This window comes from Aythya fuligula, chromosome 1 (assembly GCF_009819795.1).
Source record: "Aythya fuligula isolate bAytFul2 chromosome 1, bAytFul2.pri, whole genome shotgun sequence".
In the NCBI taxonomy this organism is placed as follows: Eukaryota; Metazoa; Chordata; class Aves; order Anseriformes; family Anatidae; genus Aythya; species Aythya fuligula.
Genome location: NC_045559.1, coordinates 83544562 through 83570057, shown reverse-complemented (window position 1 = coordinate 83570057; position 25496 = coordinate 83544562). Strand labels below are relative to the sequence as shown.

Below are 25496 nucleotides of genomic sequence, written 5' to 3'. Positions count from 1 at the left end.
CACATAGACTGTCCACAAAAACAAATACATTTTAAAAGTTTTCATCCCAAAGCTATTCTGTTTTGTTTTAATGAGACACACATAGATAACAGCAGGATCTACAGAAATGTTCAGGACACTGTAGCTTCTTCACAACAAGAAGAAAAGGGCAGGTGCTGGTTACTTGCAATAGGACCTGAAGGAACAGGTCCTAAGCTGCATCAGAAAAGGTTCAGGTTGGATATTAGGTAAAGGTTCTTCACTGAGGGTGGTCTGTCACTGCAGTATGTTCCCCAGGGCAACGGTAATGGCACCAAGCCTGCTAGAAGCAATGTTCAAGTAGCATTTGGACAATGCTTTCAAATATATGGTTTGATTTTTAGGTAGTTCTTTTTGGAGCCAAGAGCTGGACTTGATCATCCTTGTGGATCCCTTCTAACTCAGGGTATTCTATGATTCTATGTCATTTCACATGTCACTAAGAAGAACAATGATCCTTAAAAATTGCAGTCCCTAATACCAGGTGAAAGTATGTATGTATGTAGAAATATATGTAAACATACTTTCCCCAGGTGAAATATGTATTATATTAAATATAATAAGTATATTTAACCAGATGAAAGACTTCAAACATAACCAGCACAAACATGCATAATTAGTCACCTATAAACGGTATCTTACACTACACCTGCAAAGAGTAATCCACTAACCAGGTGGCTACAGATAAAAAAAAAAAAAAAACAGGAACAAAATCAAAATGAGGAACTGTTTTTCTGTCTCATTCTTTATTACCGAAGATTTTACTGACAGACAGAAGTAAAAGATATGCACTGGATTTGGTAGGAAGCTGCTGTCAGAACATATAAAAATGAGTTGCATGATTTCTGAGAGAATGATTTGCAAAAATTGGTTTCAGGAAATCTAAAGTCTAAGCAATTCTTCTACATTTCATATTTTCAAGCAGTGCTGCTAATGCCCTTGAGAATAAATTTTCTGATCTCCAACTTAGCATCAAAGAAAGAAGTAGAGCTTTAATTATGAACGAATAAAATAAGAATACTTACGCTGACCCCATCGGCCTGTTCTTGGATTCAAATAATTTGGATAAAGTCCATTAGGACGATCCATTTTTTGAAGTAACTTCCGAATGTGCATGACCTAAATTAAATCAAGAATCAGTTTCACCACTAACATCTTTCACCAACTCTCTGCATATTGATAAATCTAAATTTTTTTTCAGAAGTTTTCATAATCTGATCCATAATCTGAAGCTTTCTTGAGGGCTTTCTGTTTTGTTTTTTTAAAGGTTTGACACATAAACACAAACATCTTTTTAAAATGTGTTTTTTAAATGTACGTTGAAACAAATAAAAAAAAAATCTTCCGTTGTCATAAATTTCTAAAAAGTCACCTATTTGGTAATAGAAATACATGTACATGTACAAAAGATTTTACTTGCTAGCAAGAATGCAGATAGAACATAATCCATTACAAAATGCAATACAGGAGGCACTTTCCTTTAATGCAATTTATGCTGAAACAGTAAAAAAAAAGACAATTATATGATTTAAAAAAATGAATTTGAGACCTACCTTGTTGTAATACACAGGGTCCCCTGTCAAATAGCTGAGGTGGACAAATTCCATATGTAGAGTACCAAACTCAGCAAGGATGCTGCTTCCTGCGGAAGCCCAGCCCCAGTTTCGACCCACTCCACTGATTTTCAAGAAATACATGCAGAAATCAGGAAAAAAAAGGACAAAAAAAATCAGAATTACTGTGCACAGTACTAGTACAACTACTGCAGAAAATTAAAGAGGTAACAGCAAAATATTAATCTGTATTCAAGATTACTGGAGTTGTGGTTTGGTAGACTGGTTGGTGATTTGGTGGTATAAGTCGGAGAGAAAAAACAAAACAAAACATAGTGTCATTGATAAAAAGTCCCGTGATTATATTTTTGTGCATCAAGATATTGTATATTTCAATGTCTTAACGCTGGATCCAATCTCTCAATTGTTTTTTATTCATTCTATATTATTAAGAACAAGAATCAAAAGCAATTATCAGATGAGACAAGTATACTTCTAAGTGTGGCAGCATTAGCTTCCATCTTCTGTCAGGTATTTGCTGTCTTCCCTTTACCTGTGCTTAAAGTAAGCGTTAGACCCTTTAGCAAGATGGGAGTGGGCCCTATTTCTCTCTACCTAGGAAAATTGTATGTTTACGGTAGGCAGAATATTATGAATTTCTCAGATTCACATAAGGAACCAGCAGAATTTATCATGCCATAGATCTTTTGCACTGTAAGAGATACCATGTGTTAATTCTTAACTCCTAAATTACCTCTGTTTTAATTTAATCTGTGAGTTTTCACCAGCTTGCAGGACTAGGTCCTTTAATTTATTGTTAGCCATATTTTCCAGGAGATTCCTTCTACTTTTTTTCATACAAGATTTCAGTTACCAGTAAAATTACAATTACGAATGTCTTCTTACTTATCATAGAAAAATAGAATGACTTGGGTTGAAAGGGGGCTTAAAGATCATCTAGTTCCAACTCCCCTGCCATGGGAAGGATGCCACCCACTAGATGAGGTTGCCCAGGGCCTCGTCCAACTTGTCTTGAACACCTCCAGGAATGAGCTTCCACAACTTCTCTGGGAAACCTGGTCCAGTGCCTCACCACCCTCTGCGTGAAGAATTTCTTCCTTGTATCTAATCTAAGTCCATCGTAATTTAGTTTAAAACTATCCCCCCCTTGTCCTGATTGAGCAAAAAGTTGCTCTCCATCTTCTTCGTAAGTCCCCGTCAAGTACTGAAAAGCTGCAATGAGGTCTTCCCACAGCCTTCTCTTCTTCAGGCTGAACATCCCCAGCTCTCTCAGCCATTCTTCATAGGAGAGTTGCTCCAGACCTGTTCTGACAGATCCAGATCCTTCTTGTGCTGGGGGCCCCAGATCTGGATACAGCACTCCAAGTGGGGCCTCACAAAGGCAGAGCAGAGGGGGACAATCACCTCCCTTGCAGACGGGGACAATCACCTCCCTCGACCTGCTGGCCACTCCTCTGTTGATGCAGCCCAGGATACTGTTGGCCTTCTGGGCTGCAAGAGTGCACTGCTGGCCCATATAAAACTTTTCATCCACTAGAACTCCAAAGTCTTTCTCTGCAGGGCTGCTCTCAAAGCGTTCTTCTTCCAATCTGCACTCATATCTGGGGTTGCCCCAACCTACGTGCAGCACTCTGCACTCATACTTGCTGGACCTCATTAGGTTCACATGGGTCCAATTCTCAAGCTTGTCCAGGTCCCTTTGGATGGCATCCCTTCCTTCTGTTGTATCAACTGCACCACTCAGCTTAGTGTCATCTGCAAACTTGCTGAGGGAGCACTTGATCCCATCATCTATGTGACTGATAAAGATATTAAGCAGTACTGGTCCCAGGACAGAGCCCTAGGGAACACCACTCATCGCCGGCCTCTGCTTGGATGTAGAGCCAGTAACCACCACTTTCTTGGTGTGGCCTTCAAGCCAATTCTTTATCCACTGAATGGTCCACCCTTCAAATCCATCTCTCTCCAATTTGGAGACCAGGATGTCATCTGGGACCATGTCAAATGGACCTTGCAGAAGTCCGGGTAGATGACACTGGTCGGTGTTCCCTTGTCAATTGATGCAGCTACTGTGTAGTAGAAGGCCACCAGACCGGTGAGGCACAATTTGCCCTTGGTGAAGCCGTCCTGGCTGTCTCGGATCACCTCCTGGTCCTGCATGGGCCTTGCCATTGCTTCCAGGAGGATCTGTTCCATGATCTTTCCAGGCACAGAGGTGAGGCTCAATAATCTGCAGTTCCCCGGATCCTCCTTTCTACCCTTTTTAAAAACGGGAGTGATGTTTCCCTTTTTCCAGTCACCAGTGACTTCACATGACTACCAGGCCTTTTCATATATAATTGAGAGTGGTTGTTTAATATTGTTATTATTGTTATTATTATTATTATAAAATTGTATTTTATATAATTTTAATAATAAATTTAATAATTTTATATAATTTTCTAATTATATATATTATATTAATAATAATAACAATTAGAAAAAGGAAAAATGTAAATGAAAAACATTGGTAATGGAACAGCAATTGTAGCTTTACCTGAGACAGAACATCTTTAAAAATACAGTAACCACTGTTCACAGACTGTATAGAGACAAAAACTGTGTTGTTTGTGTTGGTTTTTTTTTTATTTATTTATTTTTGGCTCAACTCTCATAGAGAGAGAAAATAAAGTGTTTCATGAAAAATACAAAATCTAATAAAACACAAGTTGCTAATTTTTCATATCTGTCTTTCAGGCCTTGCCTTTTATGTGTGTGTTAGCCTCATGATAAGCATTCACACATACACATGCTACTGTCACTGCTTCCTTGCATGTCAGCCACTGTATTTTCTGCTGTGATGCCAGCTGGCTCTGTATGCTACCAAGAGACTGAGACAGTGAATGCACTAACAGGAAAATTTTGGCACCACAATGATAAAATAGAAAAAATGCCTTGTGTCAAAAAATGCTTTCAAAATTTGAGGGAAAACCCAGATTTGAACAAGCAATGCAAGATAAATTAGACAAGGCAATTTTCTTCCACAAGGCTATTCAGACCACCTAAGTTCAGTATTCAGCTGAACAGCCATCAAAGGAGCCTATCCATCTCAACTGACCATAGTGGACTTCAGCACACTAGCCTTTATACCTAAGCCAAACTGTAAAATGAATCATCATGATTGAGTATCTTCAGCATCCTAAAACTTTTTGAGATTTCTCATAGTAACATACAGCTCACAAAGTCCATAAAAATCAGTAAATTCAACCACGGCGTCTAAACAATTTTGTTTTTTAATAGGAATGTGATGACTAAACAACTAATCATTAAGTTCTAGGACAACATATGGCATAATAAACTCAATATGTTCTAATGACATGTTGAATTCTTACTGCAGAATCAGGGAAAAAATTAATGGTCACAAATTATTGCAGTTAATGAGGTAGGATGCTCTGATCTCTATTAACATTATTCTTAAGTTCCAGAAATACCAATTTGTCATCATTTTCTACAATTGCACTACTTAGAAGAACTGACATATGCCATTACTAATTCTAAGTTGGAGGAAGGGGAAAAACACAGAGAACACAAAAGAAAATTCGTTACCTTTTCAGATTCACCATTGCCCATGGTATACCTGTAGGCGTGTTGAAGGCTGGAAGAAGTTTTCCTGCCAGCTGCACTGCTTTGATCTTGAAAACCTAAGATAGTAGGATAAAGTGGAAATAGTTACAAATTCTGATTTATCTCCAAGAACTATAAGGACTGAAATTTCCTTGCCCCACCCACTTCATCTAAGAAAAGCTTTATGTTGCAAAAAAAGATAATGCATTAACTTCTCATTTATTTTCACTTGTTCACTTTATGAATATCATTAAGATTTGAACAAAGAAAATGAAATGAAAAGAAAACTCGTTATGTTAATGACTTTGCCTCCATGCTCACCAGCAACTTTGCTAAGGTTCCTATGAAAGAAGGATATCAATCCTCACTCCACCTCCTTCCACCAACATTAAGAGTTTCAAACACTGTGTACAGCAGTCTTTAGAACATACTTTATATTTTGGAGCTAAAAGCAAGACAATTCCTCCACCTGACACACAAGCGTTTTAACTTTTACAAACTTACAATCTCTTTAACAATATATTTAGTGTAGACGGATTTCCTATCTTTTTATGAATACTGTCTAAGCAAAACCAAATATGCGCAGTTTCCTGTAGCTTTTATTTCATTGATAATACAGAAGAAAAATAACAGGCTTAGTATTTCCTCTCCAGTTTGATTAGTCATACAATTTACTGACCGGACAAAATTAATTTCCATTGTTGTTTTTCATTTCTCTAAAAAATGTGCTTTCAGAACATAAACCTGTAATATCTTTATTTAGAGCCTGATGTTCATTAGTTAAATTAGTAACTTGGAGAAAGTTTCTGCTAAGCCTATAGGAAGCATCTTTTCCAAGAAGGCATACTTGGCAGATGCCAATGACATAAAATTGGTCTTAGTAGCTAGTTGCTAGCACACACATCAATTAACTCATTGTCAATATTCACCATATTTCTGCAAAAGCATCTTCTTAATTAGGAGATAACATTATTCATCTGCTGAGGCACTGCACAAACATTTAACAAAAAGAGCTACCATGCTCTACAATTACTTATACAACAGGGACAAACTATAAAGACAGTATTATCAACTAGCTGACCAATATTCTGTAATGAAGAGAATTAAAAGCTTTAAGAAGGACTGCAAGAAAGCTCTGTTATGTTTATAAAAATGATTTCTTCCTTTTTTAAAGTCTAGAGGAGGAAAAGAGAAAAGATGCTGCCTGGGGAATCTGAAAAATAAGCAATCAAGACTATTCTCATTTTTCATATGAAGGTGGGAAAAGATCAATATCTTAATATTTTAGAAGGTGACTAGTAAGACATGAAATAGACAGAAAAGAATATTAAAAGATGACATCTAATTGCATTTGATGCAGTGGAGTATGAAGAGATGGGGGTGGATCTGAAAGCAATGAGCCAGGAAAAAACTTCTACAGAGGTATTCTAAATGAATTCTAAGACGAAGTATGTCTAAACTGAAAAAGCGGATACTGGAATCATCAAAATAGGATTTGATGTAAGTGTGAAGTAATGGAGGCAACGTGGCTTGAATGATTTTCAGCAATGATATTGACAAAAGACAGTGAGAAAACATGCTGAAATTTAACGGTAAAATTCAGAGACTCTGACTTTGAATAAAGGCCCAAGTCAAAATAGGAAGGCATAGTATAAGTAAGAGGAATAATACAGGTGGAGTCTATGGTAATTAAAAAAAAAAAAAAAAAAAAAAAAAAAAAAAAAAAAAAAGAAACCCTGAAGAAAACTAAAAGCTCTGCCTTGGCATTGGTAAATTAGCAGCTTTGCATCTACGAACGTATGTCAAAAAATCATGCTGAAATTTTAGATTTTTAATAGATGGGCCAAGACCAGATAGAACTGCTATCACCACCTGCAGTGAGTTACCTCTACAATGCAGAACAATTTCCACACCTCCAGAACAGAATTATAAGTTCTACTTAAACGGTACATAGTTTGGAAAGATGTCTCTGACATGAATTTATTAGCTTCAGCTTTTGGATCCTGCACCTTTTGAAAACTCTACGCATACAATTATTTGTTTGCATTTGTTTGCAATTTGAAAATTACTGAAAAATTGTGGCAAGAATATTCAGTGGGAGAATATCCCTAGAAACTTCCTCACTAGAAGAATATTCCCAATGGCTACCTATTTATGTACTACTATCCAGCTTTTAGTCAATATGAAATGTACTACAATAACTTAGGAAAAAATAATATATTGGAAGCGGTTTTTTAGTAACAGTGCAGAAAGCACAGGCTAAGCTGAGCAAAATGTACATGAATCTACACAGGGGGAGGGAAAGCAATATAGCCACTGTGCCAGTCATTTCAGCATGTGAAAAAAAAAACAGAAAGCCAGTGGAAAGTAGCGACCGTTAATTCAGACAATGATATTAATAGCATCTGTGAAAACTTGCTGTGATTAGAGGCACATTCCTGACACCTCTGTTGAACTGAGGACTCTGAGCACTACTATTTAGTGCCAAAGGGTGAAACTGCCCATCCTTACCCTTCTCATCAAATAAAACACTTATATGCAACTGAAGATAGGCCATTACTTCATATTAGCATACCTTCCAACCCCACCACCATCTCAGAGTCCTATGAATTTCTCACTGTTGTTTTTGGGTAACAAAACAACCTAATGTTTGATACTGCATCTATCTATGCATACTCATTTATCTATGCATACTCATTTCTCTCCAAGATTGGAGAGAAAGCTGCTTAGGTTTTTATCAGAGCAAAGTAACTAGAAGAGCACATTTGTAGAAAGGTAGAGAAAAGAGGGAAATAAAACAAGCAGTGGTAGATGAAATGTCATTTGTAGGAGAGACTGCAGATGTGACCACAGTATTCTGCTGATCTAACTTAAACAGCTCCTTCTAATAAATTTCAGACGTACCACAACAGCAGCAGTAAATGCACGAGGCCCTAACTTGTAAATAATGCTATGACAGCAGACAGCATGATCACTTATAATATAGTAAGCATGAGTTGTTTGTTTGTTTGTTTTGAAGAAGTTGAACTAATAGATTCTGTTTCATCCTTGGCAGTTCCCCATTGTTAGGCACTGCATTTCAAGAACAACACAAGCAGGAAGAACAGAGAAGAACCCAAATGAATGGATGCCTTGAAATTAGACCTTGTTAAGAAACAGTAGAAGCACTGTGGTTATTTAGCCTACAGAAAAGATGTTCAAGAGAAGACAGGATAGTAACCTTTCAGTCCATACAATGCCAATACACGGAAAAATGAAATAAACTGTGTTCTCCATGGTCATGGAGAATACAAAATAACAGAAGCATGAAGTAAGATGTCAAGGCTGGCCTATTCAAATACTGAAAGCAGATAATGAACAGAGCATCTCACACCAATAGATTCAGACCGCTGAGAATATTGTTTGGCACAGTCTAAAATCTTGACTCAATCTAAAGTAGTTATCTTTTTACCTTTGGAATTCAATATGCATTACTGAACTATTTACAGTCCTTTTGTGGATAACCACCCATTTAAAATTCAACTCGTCAGTTAGGACTTTCTGCATGAGCAGAGATAGGGACTAGTGGTATGATTTACTGCTGAAAACCAAAATATGTAGCATTATTGCAAAAAGAAACATAGCTACCTTAATAAGCATATTTGTTTCATTGCCTATGAAGGCTTAGAATAAAAAGCCTGCAAGACAGGTGAACAGCTTTAAGTTCCAAAGACACACAACACCCCTATATAAGACTGGGAACACCAGAGTTTTACAATGTTCCTAGAGAGTTCCCCACTGAAAGAAGGGATATCATGCTACGAAGAAATAGGTCCCTCTTTATAATGTATTTGCTTCTCATAAATTCCAAGGATTTCATTAGAAAGGTCTCGTGACAAGAGGGAGATACAAAAAGGTTGAGGTAACATTTCAGCTATCATAGTATGAAAAAAAAAGTGGAAAAGCACTTTGTGAGTAATGATTGAAGAGGTCTGTCGCATCTAGAATTTGTCCTGGAGAAAGTAAATCTGTGATGATGTGAGATTTAGCAAGGCAGCTATAAACTACAACATTTTTGGTGGTAAAAAGATGCAGAATTACATCAATACAACTGCAACTTTTCAGCAGTGGAAGTATATTGAGTCATAGCAGAGGTTTAACAAAGAAATATTTGCCAATGCTATTAAACACTACCATATGTGTCTTGGTGAGCTGTAATGATTACCAAGTACTTGACGAACAACATGCAGTGCTTCTAAAAGACAAAGTCTTTAGACAAGAGAAGACTTGTCCTAGAAAGGAATGGTCTCTGAATTTATTTTAATTTCTCTATGACAGAAAAAAATAACACAGAAGTGAAAAGCCCAAACCCACCTCAGCATTCTAAGAGTCAAAAAAAAAAAAAGTTCACCAAGAATCAGCTTAAATCTGGACTATGATGTCAACTGTCTCTGTCTTCTTTGCACCCTCCCTTCACAAATTTATACATAGATATTTATATTTTATTATAAGATTCCCCCTGTGCTTTCCCTTCTGGTTAAGCAGTCCCAGCTTTCACAGCCTTTCCTCATAAGAGACACCCTCCAGTCTGTTAAGTCATCTTCATGGCCCTTTCTGGTATGTCCACATCTCTCCTGAACTTGGGAGTCCGGGACTGGATACAGTACTCCAAGTGTGTCCTCACAGTTGCCGAGCAGAGCAGAGAGGAAGGATCACTCACTCCCCTTGACTTGCTGGCAGTACTTGACCTAATGAAGCCAGGATACCATTAGCCTTTTTTGCAGTAAGGGCACATTGCTGTCTCATTTTCAATTTGATGACCACTTCAGTCCTTTTCTGCCTATCTACTTTCCAGACAGCTAGCCCCCAATATGTACTGGTGCACGTGGCTGCTCCTCCCCGGTGCAGGACTTTGCACTTCTCTTTGTTGAACTGCACGGGGATCCTGTCAGCCCATTTCTCCAGCTTGTCTAGGTCTCTCTGGACGGCAGTGTGACCCTCTGGTGACTCCTTATAATTTAATCTGCGAATGTGCCAATGGTATGCTCAACAGATCCAGATCATTAATAAACATGTTGAACAGGACTGGGCCCAGTACTAACCCCTGGGGTACATCAATAGCTACTGGCCTCTCACTACTTTGTGCCACTGACCGCTACTCTCTGGGCCTCACCATTCAGCCAGTTTTCAATCTATACCACTATCTGCTCATCTAGCCCATACCTCAGCAGCTTCTCTGTGAGGATCTTATGTGATATGGTGCTGAAAGCCTTCCTGAACTCAAGGCAGAGAGTATCACTGCACTTCTGTAAGGTATGAGGCAATTATATGCAAAAATTTACACAGACAGTCAATGGAATTTGGTATGGGTCTTTTAATCTCAACAGTCTTCAGAATTTTAGAACACTGCTAAAATTCACCCTTATGGAAGTCTGGGATTAATTACTTCTGTTTATGCAATTATTGATGTAGAGTCCTCTTGTGTAAGAGAATTCTGGTATCTCAAGAACAACTCATCTGAGCAGACAATACTTCACCCATAAATATTACATGATTTGCTGATTTACTGGTTTCAGGAAACGAGATACTTTATGAAATGTTTAATCTTTAAAAAAGAAAGAAAGAAACAACAAGAAAAAAAAAAATAAAAAGAAAAAAACACATTAGTAATTCACCAATCTCAAAGTCAACATTTCTGAATGTATTGCAACTGCTGTTTCCTGCATCTATTCTAATCCAGGACCCTCTCTTCTGTTTAATGATAATCTCTAAAGTAAAATTGTTTTGTTGTTGTTGTTGTTGGCTTTTTTTTTTTTTAACTAAAGGAAAAGTGCCTTTGAAAATGAATTTTCTGAGAATTTTCTGCTATATTTTCAAAACTTGTAGACTAGGCCAACATTTTGTTTAGCCAGTGACACTACACATAAGACAAATATTTTTATAAAACAAAGTCATACTGAACACCTCTCTGCAAGATATACTTTTTGTAAACAATTTGAAAGAAAGAATGGTAGGAAGGTAAGAAAGGCTGTCCAGTTCCAGATGATGCATGAACTCAGGTGACAGAACAGTTGCCTCTGTTCTAAAAATTATGGTTATGCAAGCCTAGTTACCCTTAATATTTCTATCTAGCTTGCAAAAATTTCTTAACGTGTTGTATTAGAATTATCCTGACTTCAAGGAAAAAGCTGCAATTGCACTCTGCACTCCATTTCTAAAACAAAAAGCCCAGAAAAGCCTGCAGGACTGTACAGGTCTATTCATAACCCAAGTCTCCAGATCTCTTCTTTCCTAGAGGCTCTACACTTTTTTGAGATAAAAATAAAAGGTCATGTTTTGTGGGATTTTGAACACAGGCAAAGGTAAAGTACCAGTAAAAGATATGGCAAAAAAATACCCCATTGTATCAACTGATCTGAATGGAACAGACAACCTAGAAAAACTACCCTATTGGTAGTTCCTATGTTAGAATTGCACAGAAAAACATTTAAATGCCTATTTGATCATGTAATTCAGCTACAGTCTAAAATTGAGCAGAATAATAAATGAAGAAAAATATTTGAACTGCATCAATTAAATCCAGATAAACAGATTATCTGGCTGACTACAATTTTCCCTATTTATATTTTACAAAGGAGCATGTTTGTATGTTCAAATGTTGCTTCTTTAATATATGATAATAAATATTATGGAGGTTTTTTTTTGTTTTGTTTTGTTTTTTGTTTTTTTTTTTTTACCACCAGCAGTGAAGGATTTGCAAACAGAATTCTTAAGTGATACTATCTTTATCTTTTACTAAAGTTTTCCAAAGCTGCTTTCCTGGACAACAGACTTGAAGAATCTAGTTACTGTTGGCTATAGCATCTTAGGATCTAATGAAATATTCATTGGTTTCACACTACTGATATTTTTGAAAAATCTACATAAAAAGCTTGTGCATAATTAACTTACTAGAAATATTTGAAATCTTTGCTCTGTAAGACCTAAACGTAAAAGTTTGGCATGCACTGGACAACCAGCTAATCACATTTAAATTACCTGGCACAGGTTAATAGTGCCCCAATTAAACTGCATCATTTCCGTTTACTTCCTTGGCATTGGTTTCATGAGTAGAAAAGTTACACTTTCTTCATTTTTAAAGGACCTTCAAATCTGATACACTTCATACCAGTCAGCTAACATCACAAATCATTTAAAATTAAGAATAAGTGCTATGAGAATCTGGCATATAAACGGCTCCTAGATCTGATCATTCCAGTAAGAGATAATATACTGTTTCTCATCCTGCCTAGCTGAGCCAAAATTCATGGCTGTTTTGAATTAATTCTGTCTTCTATTTTTATTAGAAAGTTGCTTTGAGTCCAGGCATTTTGTTTTTGCTTTATTTTTCCTTCTTTTCAGATTCGATTTCTTTGCTGTAAGTTCAAATATACAGGCTGTATTAACCTGTTAGATCAGTAACCTTCTAGAAGCAACAATCTTGCATTTGTACAACATACCAAACAGAATCACTCACACCTATGCATGCTCCAAAGACACAACTGGGCTTTTAAGAGCCTCTCCATTCACGTGATTTCTTCTTGCTGTGGGAGCCAGAGTAGCACTGGGAATCAGATGTGAGAGCACACAATCTCTGGCATCTGGCTTAAGTGTTCTCCTACTGGTTGCAGGCAGCAAGAAGGATTGACTTAAAACAAAAAAAAAAAAAAAAAAAGAAAGCAGAATGAGGAAGATAAAACATATCTGGATGGCCAACAGGAAACAAAACAAAACAGTCATCAAGGGGCAGAAGATCAGTATAGAGCTTTACCAGCAGGGAAGCAAAAGTGGTAAAGGCAGGCCTTCCAGTCTCCCACCTCACACAAAGTGTCAGGCAGAAGAAATTAAAAGAGCATGAACAGGAGCAGAAGGGATGAAGAAGAAGGCATCAGGAGGAAGGCCAGAATATGAATGGAAGGAAGGACAAAGCAGAGAAGACAATAACAAGAGACCATGAAGAGAATTACAAGAGTCTAGCTACAAGAAACAAGAGTACTAGGAACAGCCTGGGTTAATAGGGAAAAACACTTTCTCATCACCAGAGCAGATTCTTCAGACCTAGAATTGACCCTAACGTATCTGCCTTTCAACATATCTTCCTGGCTAAACACACTCAGACAAAGTAAACAGTAGAAATTTATCTTGGTAGGTTTTTCAGTTTGTTTTTTATCAATGATCCTTGTTATTTTGCTAATACCAAGCCTGTACTATGTTCCTAAGGGTTCCAACCCAACTGATGATCCAGTATCTCTGTAGATTCTAGAAAGAAACTATGTATTAGGAACCCTAACAACAGTTCTGAAATCAAGTAATTAAGCCATTTATACTATATTTACAAGTTTTATAAGAGTCTTTCTCATGCAATAAAAATTATCTACCACCTCTGATTATTAATCTATAGCATTTTTGGCAACATTTGTTCCTAATACATTCTCCACTCACGTCAAATATCTTATTTTCACATATACTTTTCTGTGCTATGTCATCTTTTTTGTCCTTCAGCTGTGCTTACATTGTATCAGTTTCTACTTTCTGTTATTCCTGTCTCCTCTTTCTCTTCAATGTGCTGCCAAGCTTTCCATTTCAAATCAATCTTGATCTCCCCTTTAGACTTTGCCAGAAATGACTCAGTCCTCCTTAGACTGTATTTGCCTTTACAAAAAAGTTAAACATAGATGAAGTTACATATTGTTTCACACTATGTACACTCATTATAAACAGACTCCTTCCTCCCATTGGTATGATGTGACAGATTACAGTGCAAAAATCACACTCTAGAAACAAAATATTCAAAAAAAACCAAAAACACATAGCTTTTACATTTACAAAAACATATCCTTCACACTATGTCAGATACAAAATACAGTCCATTACATTGCACCTGAAAGCAAGTAAATAGCATTTTGTTGTTTTTGTGTTTGTTTTTTTTTTTTTTTTTAAATGGATGAACTGGCATGTTTTTATATATTTGCAGACATAGGTTATTCACAGTTATATGCATGCATTAGGTCCAAGCTCTGACAAAAAATTACATGGTCAACACAAGCTATAAGCAATGAATTAGTAAGTACCAAATCTTCATATTTGGATAAATTCTGCAAGACACTAGAAAAAACTTTTATTTTGAAAAATGGTAGGAGAAATATCCTAAACTCCTGAAGAATAATTTATAGATCTTACAGCCAGATGTAACAAGGATTTTCCTCTTTTATGTCATGCAATCAAAAAATCAAAAAGGCTCAGAGCAACAATCTCAACTTCTGTATAAAATAAAGAATAATTACCAACTTTAATTTAAATACGATTTGCTGACAGAGTGACATACCTGGATTGATTTACCTATGATATATTGACTGACTATTCATGTGTACAGGAGATTCCTCTACCTTTTGATGATTTTTCTACTACTTCTGCTGTTTCTACACATCCTTTTTAAAACATGATTTCCAATAAGTTTAGAGCATACCAACACTGGCCTTTTTTTTAATGACTTAAACAGAAGTAAATTCCTCCTCATATTCAAAACTTGTTCTGTAAATCCAAATGCTTACAGGTCTTTTGCCACAGGATTTCACATAAAAAGTTCGAGTTGAGCTGCTCGTCTTCTGCGAATTCCACATATTCTTCAGTCAGAATACTCAAAACACATTCCCTTGTTCTGTTGGTCTGGACAATGTGGGTCATTGTTTTCCGTGTGTTCGTTTTTTATAACTAACAGTCTGCATGTACAACTTTGGTAACATTAAAACTGACTTCAACTGTACAAGCCAAATTGACCAGTTGACTGAATTTCAATAGTTTTCTATTTACTTACCATTTCAACATAGGCAAATTAACAGTCAGCTATACATTCTGATGTGAGCCATTTTATTACCAAATCATTTTTATGCTGATGATCTCATCAACTGAATTCCTGGGGTGGGGAAAAAGGAGTGAAAATAGACTGACACAGATACCTAGGTCACCTTAAATGACCTTTTTGAACATAAACATTCTTCTGGTTTAGGCATGTATCTGAAATTTTGGATTTTGAAACTAAAAACAAAATAATAATTACTAGGCCAGAGCACTTCTCGGTCATTTCTGTGCAAATTTGTTTGCTGATTTTCCAATTTTTCAACTGTAATATGGTAACCACTGCAGATGGCTTAGCATCCTCTTGATACCTAATAGATTTGAAGAGTTCAGTTTTATCACATGATAGGTGTACATATGCTTAGAGGCAACACAACTTTTGTTAGTGAATTCTTGCTAGTTTTAGTAGTTTTGCTTAGCAACCTTTTTTATTTTTAATATTCAAACTCCTTTTTAATATTCAAACTCCTTTTTAAAGACGGAATTTAGCACTGAATGCAAAGAAGTTCCAAAATGCAAAACCAAAGATGCCTTGTGTTAAAATGTGATCATGTCTGGAGTTGAATTTTATTCTTGTTTTAGAGGGAAAAGGGCAGCCTCAACAATCCAGCCAGAAGAACTGTGCTCTCAGTTGTCCAAAAAGAACACCATACTTCCTCTCAGAATGAGATCAAGTGTGAAAACCTCCAGTGCAGAAGCTAAACTTCTCAGGAAAGTTCTTGTAGGAAAACTCAGTGAGTAGAAATTAGCATTTACAATGTCGACATCAATGCAAATAAATGAAACACGTGGAAAAATCACAGGTACGTTACCATGCTTGCTGTTATCAGTGCCCATCAGCATGACAGTTAAAACTACTAAAGAGGGAGCAAAAAGCTAATAGACACAGTCATCAAGAAATACATGGCATGCAGGTAGTGACAAATGACCTATTCTTTCTTAGCAATTATAACCCTTTACAGTAACATGACCAAAGAAGATCCCACCGACTGGAAGAGGGGAAACATAACCCACTTTTTTAAAAATGGAAAAAAAGGAGACCAGGGAACTACAGGCCAGTCTCACCTCTATGCCCAGCAAGGTCATGGAGAAGATCCTCCTGAAAACCACAGTAAGGCAAACGGAAAATAAGGAAGTGATTGGTGACAGCCAACATGGCTTTGCTAAAGGAAGATCATGCCTGACAAATCTGGTGGCCTTCTACGATGGGGTTATAGCATTGGTGGATAAGGGAAGAGCAACTGACTTCATCTGCCTGGACTTGTGCAAAGCATGTGCCACTTTCCTGCATGATATCCTTGTCACTAAATTGGAGAGACGTAGATTTAATGGATGGACTGCTCAGTAGGTAAGGAATTGGCTGGATTGTCGCATTCAAAGAGTCACAGTCAATGTCCAGGTGGAGATCAGCAATAAGTGGTGTTCCTCAGGGATCAGTATTGGGACCAGCACTGCTTAACGTCTTTGACAGTGACATGGACAGTGGGATTGAGTGCACCCTCAGCAAGTTTGCTGATGACACCAAGCTGTGTGGTGCAGTCAACACAGTGGATGGAAGGGATGCCTTCCAGAGGGACCTGGACAGGCTTCAGAGGTGGGCCTGGGAGAACCTCATGAGGTTCAACAAGGTCCAGTGCAGGGTCATGCATCCGGGTTGGCGCAATCCCAAGCACAAATACAGGCTGGGTGGAAAATGGATTGTGAGCAGCCCTGAGGAGAAGGACCTGGGGATGCTGGTTGATGAGAAGCTCAATGTGAACTGGTTTAGAGCCCAGAAATCCAACTGTACCCTAAGCTGCATCAAAAGCAGCGTGGCCAGCAGGTTGAAGGAGGTGATTCTTCTTCTTTGCTCTGCTCTCGTGAGAACCCACCTCAAGTGCTGTGTTCAGCTCAAGAAGGACATGGACCTGTTAGAACATGTCCAGAGGAAGGCCACGAAGATGATCAAAGCGCTGGGGCACCTCTCCTATGAAGGCAGGCTGAGGGAATTAGGATTGTTCAGCCTGGAAAAGAGAAGGCCCCAGGGAGATCTTAGAGTGGCCTTCTAGTACCTAAAGGGGGCCTACAGGAAAGCTGGAAAGGGATTCTTTGTCGAGGAGTGCAGTAACAGGGTGAGTGGGAATGCCTTTAAACTAAACAACAGTAGACTTAGATTAGACATAAGGAAGAAATTCTTTACTCAGAGGGTGGTGAGACACTGGAACAGGTTGTACAGAGAAGTTGTCAAAGTTCCATCCATAGAATTGTTTAATGACAAGCTGGATGGAGCTTGGAGAAATCTGGTCTAGTGGAAGGTGTCCCTGCCCATGGCAGGGGAGTTCGAACTAGATGAGTTCCTTAAGGTTCCTTCCAACCCAAAGCATTCTATGATTCTATGATTCTATTTAAGAGTTTTAAGAGTGGCTATCACTGCATAGTTATCCTATTTTTACTGTTAAAACAGCTTATCCTTTAATTCTAATGCTTTAAGGTTAAGGCATATTACACCAACGGGCAAACCTATTTTCATTTCAACCTACAGTAGTCAACAAAATTACAATAAAGTCAGCTTCTTCTTCCTTTCTTCCTCTTCTGGTGTTATGCAGTACTAAGATTCAGCAATAAATTAGGTGAAGTATCATTTGCCAGTCAAAAAAATGTTTACTACAAGCCTAGTAAACAGAAATTGTCCGAAGTTTATAATCTGCACTACAGTGGGCATACACATGGCACTGCTTTAAAACTCCATAAAACATTTTTTTTTTTTCAGGTTGCTAAAGACCTGTGACTTGTCTGGATCATTTATGAAAAAGCAGCTCATCTCATGGCAATAAACTGAAAATATTGGACAGGACGTACACAGTGCTGTCATCTCTTCTGAGTTTTTAACTTTTTGACAAACTTAATTTAGATAAGCCCCTTCATAAGCACAGGCAAGACAACTGTGAAAACAGTTCACGAAATATATTAGCTTACTGAAGACTTAGATTTTACATATGCTGGTCAGTTGTCAGGGATATCCACTGGTGTAAATAACACAATTTTACTAAGGAATTTTCCTGAACAGGAGAAACACTGCATGTCAGTTCCCTGGAAAAATTAAAAAAAAATCCTTGAAAGGATTATTTTGATTATTTGTTAACGGACCATTGGACAGATTACAGCTCTTGCTCTCGATTCTAAATGACAGATTTCAGGTTGAATTTATCCAAACAAGCTACAGTATCATGCCCAGAAAGAAGCGTCATTTTGATGGTGTTTATAAAAAGGAGAAAAACAACCATGTAAAGGAACTGCTGGCATACGCAAGCACAGTGAATCATTAATCTTTTTCATATTGCAGATGTCATGAATAACTTTCTTCAAAAATAAAACAGTATGCTATCCCTTTTATTGTATTAATAAATCAGCAGCAGACAATAACTGTCTTAATGGCAAAAATGTCCTCCAGCCACCATCACACAACAGCTATTAGAATAATATTTGCTTTGTTTTCTTTATTTGATGCTAGTTCTCAAGTGTGAGTGTAGTGTACTCCCTATAACAACTGACACTGTCAATCCTCAGGCTTCTGTCATCCCATGTGTTACTGCTAGCAGAAATACTTTATGCTACCAGTCACATCAGAAGTTTTAACTGGTGAAGCTCCACTTAATGAAAAAAGCAAGTAGTTCAACAAGTAGCTTAAGGACTCTCTCCACAGACAAATGCTGTTCGTGCTAGATAAGATGCTTAGTTCTCCTAACAGCAAAACGGGGCATACTCCAGCATACCTCACAAACCTTTTTATGGACTACTATCAAGTAAACTCTAAGCAAAGCTTATAAGTATCACTTACTAATCCTGCTTATCACTTGCTTTACAAACCGGAACACACAACAACTGGAAACAACCCCAGAATCCTACTGCAAATAGTTGCTGCTGAACTTCTATAGGGAGGCCTAGCAAGATGCCATGGGCTCCATGTTTGGTTTTATTACAGACTTCCCACAAGATGCTAGTCAAGAGAGTTACATCTGAGTTTACAGAGACCAACACCAGCTACAGCACTTCTTGTTCTGATTCATCTTGCTTCAGAACATGTACTGGATTTTTCAGAGTTTTAAGAACTCTAATCTGTAACTGAGGGTCACAGGCCCTCAGAATACTAACTTCTGAGAAAGGGTAGAGCCAAGCACATGTAACATCGTGCTTCTGTTCATTGAAGCAAACCTAGATCAGCAAGTATCTCCTGTATTTTATCCACAAATCTATCCACTACTCAACTGATGATGCCTGAAATTAGTATAAGAGGTTCTCTTACAAAGAATAGTGAATACCTTAATGAGCAAACATTTATAGGACACATCCAGTACCACTGTACAGAAATGATTAAAAATAGAAGGTTCATCCTGGGTGCATGTAAAGACAGGTGTTAGACACACACACCTTCACAGCCTGCTGTACAGAAGGCGAGTAATGACTTGCTCTTCCTTTGTGATCTCCCCTCTGGCTGGGCTTGCATTTTATGCGCTTGCAGAACAGAATGATGCTTCCTAAACAACCTATAACCTACTGACCAAATTCATGTCAGATCTGGCACAGAAGAGCACCTGTGGCACTGTATGCAGCCAGCACATATGCTTTGGAGGGGGAAACCTATGCTCAAAAGAACGACCTTAGTGAACACATTCTGGAGTTGCAGCCTAGTAACAAGCTCCTTTCAATATCATATTACTACAGATACAGATATTCATCCATCATTTTGTCCAAAGAACCAGATGCCTCTCACACACCTACTGGACAGGTTTTCTTTTGTGGGTAGACATAGTTGAATTTGGCACCTCAGATAAAATACACCTGTGATGATGCAATTTTTAAACCCCACAGAACAAGCATCTCAAACAAGCAATGATTCTTGAGGATCAGAAAAAAAAAAACAACCCACACACCTAAGCTTACACACTGAAACCCAATGTTAAAGAAGAAATAGCAAGAAAACATGAAACGACTGCATGTCTGTAAAAAGACATAACTAAGATTATTCCAAATGTATATTAACTACAAAAGGTGATGTCACATATAAAAACATTCAAATCAAAATTTCAGCTAAATATTGTCAACTGTCTTGAGTTATTCAGACTCAAAAAACTTAGTTTCTCAAAGGCAAATCTCTGAAAGATAATGAAAACACACAAAGTGAAAGGATCCATCTTAATATGGATAAAATAAAAAGTGCACAGTGAAACAGACAGAAATCCATGTAACACCATATTCCTCTGACTCTCTTGGTCTGGGTTAGGTCTCTCTCCCCAGCTACTTCATTCTCCTGATGGCGATCTGCAGTCTGTTTCCAACAGTTTAAATGGGAAAGTGACTCCAATAAGTTCTCTTCAGAGGCAGATCTCTCTCTACTGGCTTCAGTTACTGAAAAGTCTCAAGTTTCCCTGCTTATCTCATTCACGCTGATAAACTACAGAGAAATCATCCAACTTGGCAAATTAAGTAGTCTCTCAGGTACCAGAAGCAGTCCTATCTGCCAAACTATTTGAAAGAAATGAAGCGTGAACGCTTGTTTATGAGTCCTTCTTTTGGAAAATAAAGATAATATATAATCACTTGACAGGAATAATCTTCGACAAGTTATTAAGTGTTTAAAATCCACTGGTGAAACTGATGCCATAGAAATATTTTTAAGTGGCAAAAATCAGTCCAGTGGTCAAAATTTAAGAAAGAGAATAAAAGCCTTCTGAGAAGGAAAGACATAAAATGTATTGATGAAAATTCTTTACACAAAGGAGATTGCTCTGTCTCTGTTCAAGTGGTTAGAAGGAACTGAAAGGGAAAGGAGTACCCAGCCTTACAAATGCAGGCAAACACATGCTTTTGGCAGTGTTTGGCTGCACCCATCTGCATACTGGGGAAAAAGGGTTCTTGCTAAGGTGCTTGTGCAGAGGTATAGCATTGATCTATCTCAGTAATCCTGTAGATGAGGGATCATTGTTCTTTCTCTGAGGTTTTCCATGTTCACGGTAGATGACTCCAAGGGGCACAATCTAGCTGAAGTTATCCAGAGACAGGATCAATGTTTGTAGCTGAAAAGATGATGTGGGACTGCACTACTCAATGCTTGAAGGCTTCAGTGATCACATAGTACTAAATGTGATCTGAGCTACAAGTGACAGAAATACAGATTTTTGGAAAGGAATCATCCTTCACTATGCTGCTGAGATCATTACACTAAAGGTAAGAACAGCAATGCCTCCTAACAGCTCCAGCTGCTCCCTGACACAAGTTGAAAACCACATGCAGCTGAGACCACTCTCCATGAAACATCTTTCCTACAGAAATTGCTACAAGCAGTTTTCCTTGCTTATGTCTGATAGCAAAAGAAAGCTTCTGTTCTGGGGGTCTTCAGAAGAAAACTGGTAGGTTAATAATGCTGACCCAGATGAAATTTGGAAGCTTGCTCAAAACAAATATTTGGGATGATCTTTCAGGGATTTTTATGCCTTTTGTTAGGACAAAAGTGTAAAGTAACTGGGCTTGAATTTCACTGCTATTCTGACACAAGTGATAGCTGCTATAAAGGCTGTCTTCCTGAAGAGTTGCCACAGCTATCGGTTTTAAAGGTTGACTTGCAACATTGGACCACTCCCTGAGGGCAAAGTATAGGATCATAGAATGGCTTGAGCTGGAAGGGACCTTAAGGACTATTTAGTTCCACCTCCCCTACCATGGACAGGGATGCCACCCCACTAGATCACGTTGCCCAGGGCCCCATCCAACCTGGTCCTGAACACCTCCAGAGATGAGGCATCTACAACTTCTATAGGATTGCCTCACCATCCTCTGAATGAAGAATTTCCTCCTAACATCCAATCTAAACCTCTTCTCTTTTAGTTTAAAATAATTCCCCCTTGTCCTATCATTATCTATCCAAGTAAAAAGTTTCTCTCTACACCTTTTTTTTTCATAAACCCACTTTAAGTACTGAAAGAGCCCCTTTTCAGTACTTAAAGGGACTTGACTTAGTACTTTATTGAGCTGCCAGTAATCTCTGATGTCAGACCTAAGCCTGACAGATTCTGGAGGCAGAGAAAGACTCACTGCCGTGAACACAAGTTGTTCAGCTCTTACATTACTACAAATAAAATGGAGTAGCAAAATTCTGTGCTTCTTCTTTCGTTTAGGCCTCTATCACAGACCACATAAATCAGTGCAACAGAAAGGACTGCTTGCAACTGATCACTCTGTAGACACAGTCCTTGAAGAATGTTGACAACAACAAGGATGAAAAGTAGTACTTGATGAAAAATGTACTCTCAATTTTTTCAGGATACCTGCTGGATTTGCACTCTGTCACTACGCTCTTCTTCCAAAATGAACTCACTGCTAACAAGAAAATTAATGGGTCCCAGGATGATGCCAAATACATAAAAAGACAACTAATACGGGGTTTCTTCTGGTTCCTCTTAGGGTTGCAGGCTTAAAATCCATGAGAACTTGTTGATATGTATGTGGTGGTCCCCTAAACAAAGGGAAAAAATAGGTATGGATACCTGAAAGCATATCAAACCTTAACCTGTGAAATATGGCAGGAAACCTAAAGTTTTAGGTAGTGGACTACAGAATGGCTAAAATAAAAAAAAAAAAAAAGGAAGGAATAATTAAAAAAAAAAAAGATAAAATCAAAAGATAAAAAGACATAGGCAACAGATGAAAAGATAGAAAGCTGTTAAGATGTGAGAAGAGCTATGAGTTAATCTGTAGGTTGGGTCAGCCTCCAGCTCCATTAAAGTATGTGAAGCAATGAGGCATGAAATCGCAACAATGTTATGGGAAGAGCAAAGTCATCTGTGATTGCAAGTCTTTGGGTATATGCATCCTTTCAATCTAAGCACGCCTTTGGATAAGCACTCAGAAGTGTAAATCTCCAATCTTTTTTAACAGAAATTTGAAAAGTGGGATGGAATTGGCTTGATATTTCTCAGTTTGTCACTGAGAAAATAGCAAGAAGATTGTTGTACTGCTTTTGTCAAACAAACCTGTAGCCTTGCAAGAAAAGTGACAAAAAGATTATTTCTAGCTTTGAGGAGTTACAGAATATCAAAACAAGTTATTTTTGTCACTAAAGAACAGTGATTTGACATTTCAGGTTGATGTTTACTGAAGTGGACTTCTTTTGAAAGCATCTTGATAAAACAGTTTCAAAGTTCTAACAAAGGGTCCTAAATCAGCTTAAATGGGCACGGAAACCAACTTTATAGATTCCATACTCAAAGAATTTGGTTACTCTGTGTAACTCATTACTGTGAAATCAGTTTGCAAACCCATGATATACCAAGATTCTAAAAAAAACTTAATGTGCAACTTGATTTACTAAAATACATTACATGACACAGACACCTTCCAGTATCCTTACCTCTTGGCCTGAAAGGTAGTATGCTGCTAGAAGACCACCAATGAAGCGAATATTGACTTCAAATACAGACACTTCAGAATTCTGAAACACAAAGAAAATGTAAGTAATTAACCAACTCTCTAATCAAAGAAAAAAGGCAAACAGGATGTGAGGAGACTGTCTCAGGTTGTGCCAGGGGAGGTTCAGTTTGGACATTAGGAAGAATTTCTTCATGGAGAGGGTGGTCAAGCACCGGAATAGGCTGCCCAGGGAAGTGATGAAGTGCCCATACCTGGAGTATTTAAGACAGGTATGGACATGGCACTAAGGGCACAGTTTAGTGACAGGACTCGGTAGGGCAGGTTGATGGTTGGACTCAATGATCTTGCAGGTTTTTTCCAACCTAGATGATTCTATTATTCTATATGCTAAACCAATATACATGTAAGGGTTTGTACTGTTTCAATATGTTAAATCATACCAAAATTCCTGTAAATGCCTTCATGACACAATGCTAATTCCAGCTCTAGCATCAACTGATTTTTAAACATCAAATTAGTTTTTCTCCTACTCTCTGATCATATTATCACTACAGAGTACAATTTTAGTTGCTTGGGGACGGTGAGAGAGAAAGCAACATTTACATTTAGTACATTTCCATAATGCAGCACCTTTTCTCTTATGTTTAAACATAACTTTGAATCTCCTGGTTTACAGGACAAAGTAGAAGAATAATTAGAGAATTCCTGTAACATGTTTTCTTAACATGAACTACCAATGTGCAAATTCAGAGCTTCATTTTAAGATACTCTCCATCAAGGAACAGCCTTTATGTATTCAATGGTGTAACAACAAGAGCTTCTCAGTGGTTTTGCAGCTGAAGAGAAACCACTTTACTGCCTCCCTCTACATTAATATATTTGGGTTAAATTCACTGGTACATTTTGACTCATGTAACCCAATCTGAAAAACTAAGAGGAATTACCTAGTTTTATTGTCTTTCTGCCTCCCTCTGAGCCCCACTCACTCCTTTGCTTGCTTAATCCCATGTCTTTCATAAACTTTTATTCATTCAACCCATTAGACACACATGTTGTTTTATCAAAACACATTGAAATAAAACAAGCTTTAATTTATCCAGAAAATCACTATCACACAAGTTTTCCCACCAGTGAGTACACCAGTGACATGATATAAACCTGTATATCCTTCCTTTAACACTACTTCTATGGAAACTATAGCTGTATCATGCATTTTGCATGTATACAAAATATGTATATTTTTCACACATTATCTCCAAGAGATTATATAAATAAAGATTTCCTCTAACAGTTCTGATGATTAGAAGTCTGAAGTTTGAAATACTCACAAAAATAGGTTTTTAGTAAAAGATGTATTTTAATTCAGATACAGATGACACAAGAAAAATACCAACAATGCAGTGTATGATTCTAATTAATACCTATTAAAGTCATGAATCACACAAGGAACAGTACAGTGTATAGTGAAACCAGTCACTTGTATTTCCCAGTAAAAGAATTCAAGAGGAACTCTTTTTTTTTTTTATCACTCAAGTCTTGCATATACAAGACAACTTGTTAACCTTCAGAAATGTTTTCTGATACAAAGGAAGCTGTAATTTAACCTCAGTGAGTCATGCAAATTTATTTCACCCAAATCCTAGACTAACTCTGCAAATTTCTATAGAGATTTCCTCACAACAGACAAAAGCTGTGGTAGTAATTTATTCCACCTTCCATAATGGCACCATTATGTCTGCACCATCTCTGACACATTTAGGGTCTTCAGTTTTATACTGAATAATTATTTGGCACTAACTAAAAAAAGGCAGAAAGTAGAATTTCTTTCATGTTTGCCAGACAGGAAATGTATGAAACAAAACAAACAAACAAAATTGCCAACAAACCCTTTCTGAAATGTAGGATTTAATATAAGAATAATAATAAACATCTGCTCATTTCTGACTGTATACCAATGTTTCATTTTGTCTGGGGAGAAATTCTCCTTCACAACTCAGTTATTTCAAGCTACTATGAGCAGTAAAC

At 37.5% G+C, this 25496-nt stretch overlaps 1 protein-coding gene across 1 annotated transcript in view; it reads right to left on the bottom strand.

Annotated features, from left to right (window-relative positions):
- The window catches only part of MAN1A2 (mannosidase alpha class 1A member 2), a 134778-nt gene that overhangs the window by 40805 nt on the left and 68477 nt on the right, over positions 1–25496 (bottom strand). Inside the window, exons 5-8 of the mRNA XM_032182618.1 lie at positions 23452–23532; positions 5178–5272; positions 1572–1695; positions 1044–1137 (exon numbers count right to left, since the gene is read on the bottom strand). Coding sequence (XP_032038509.1) covers positions 1044–1137; positions 1572–1695; positions 5178–5272; positions 23452–23532 — 394 coding nt within the window. The remainder of the gene's footprint in view (positions 1–1043; positions 1138–1571; positions 1696–5177; positions 5273–23451; positions 23533–25496) is intronic.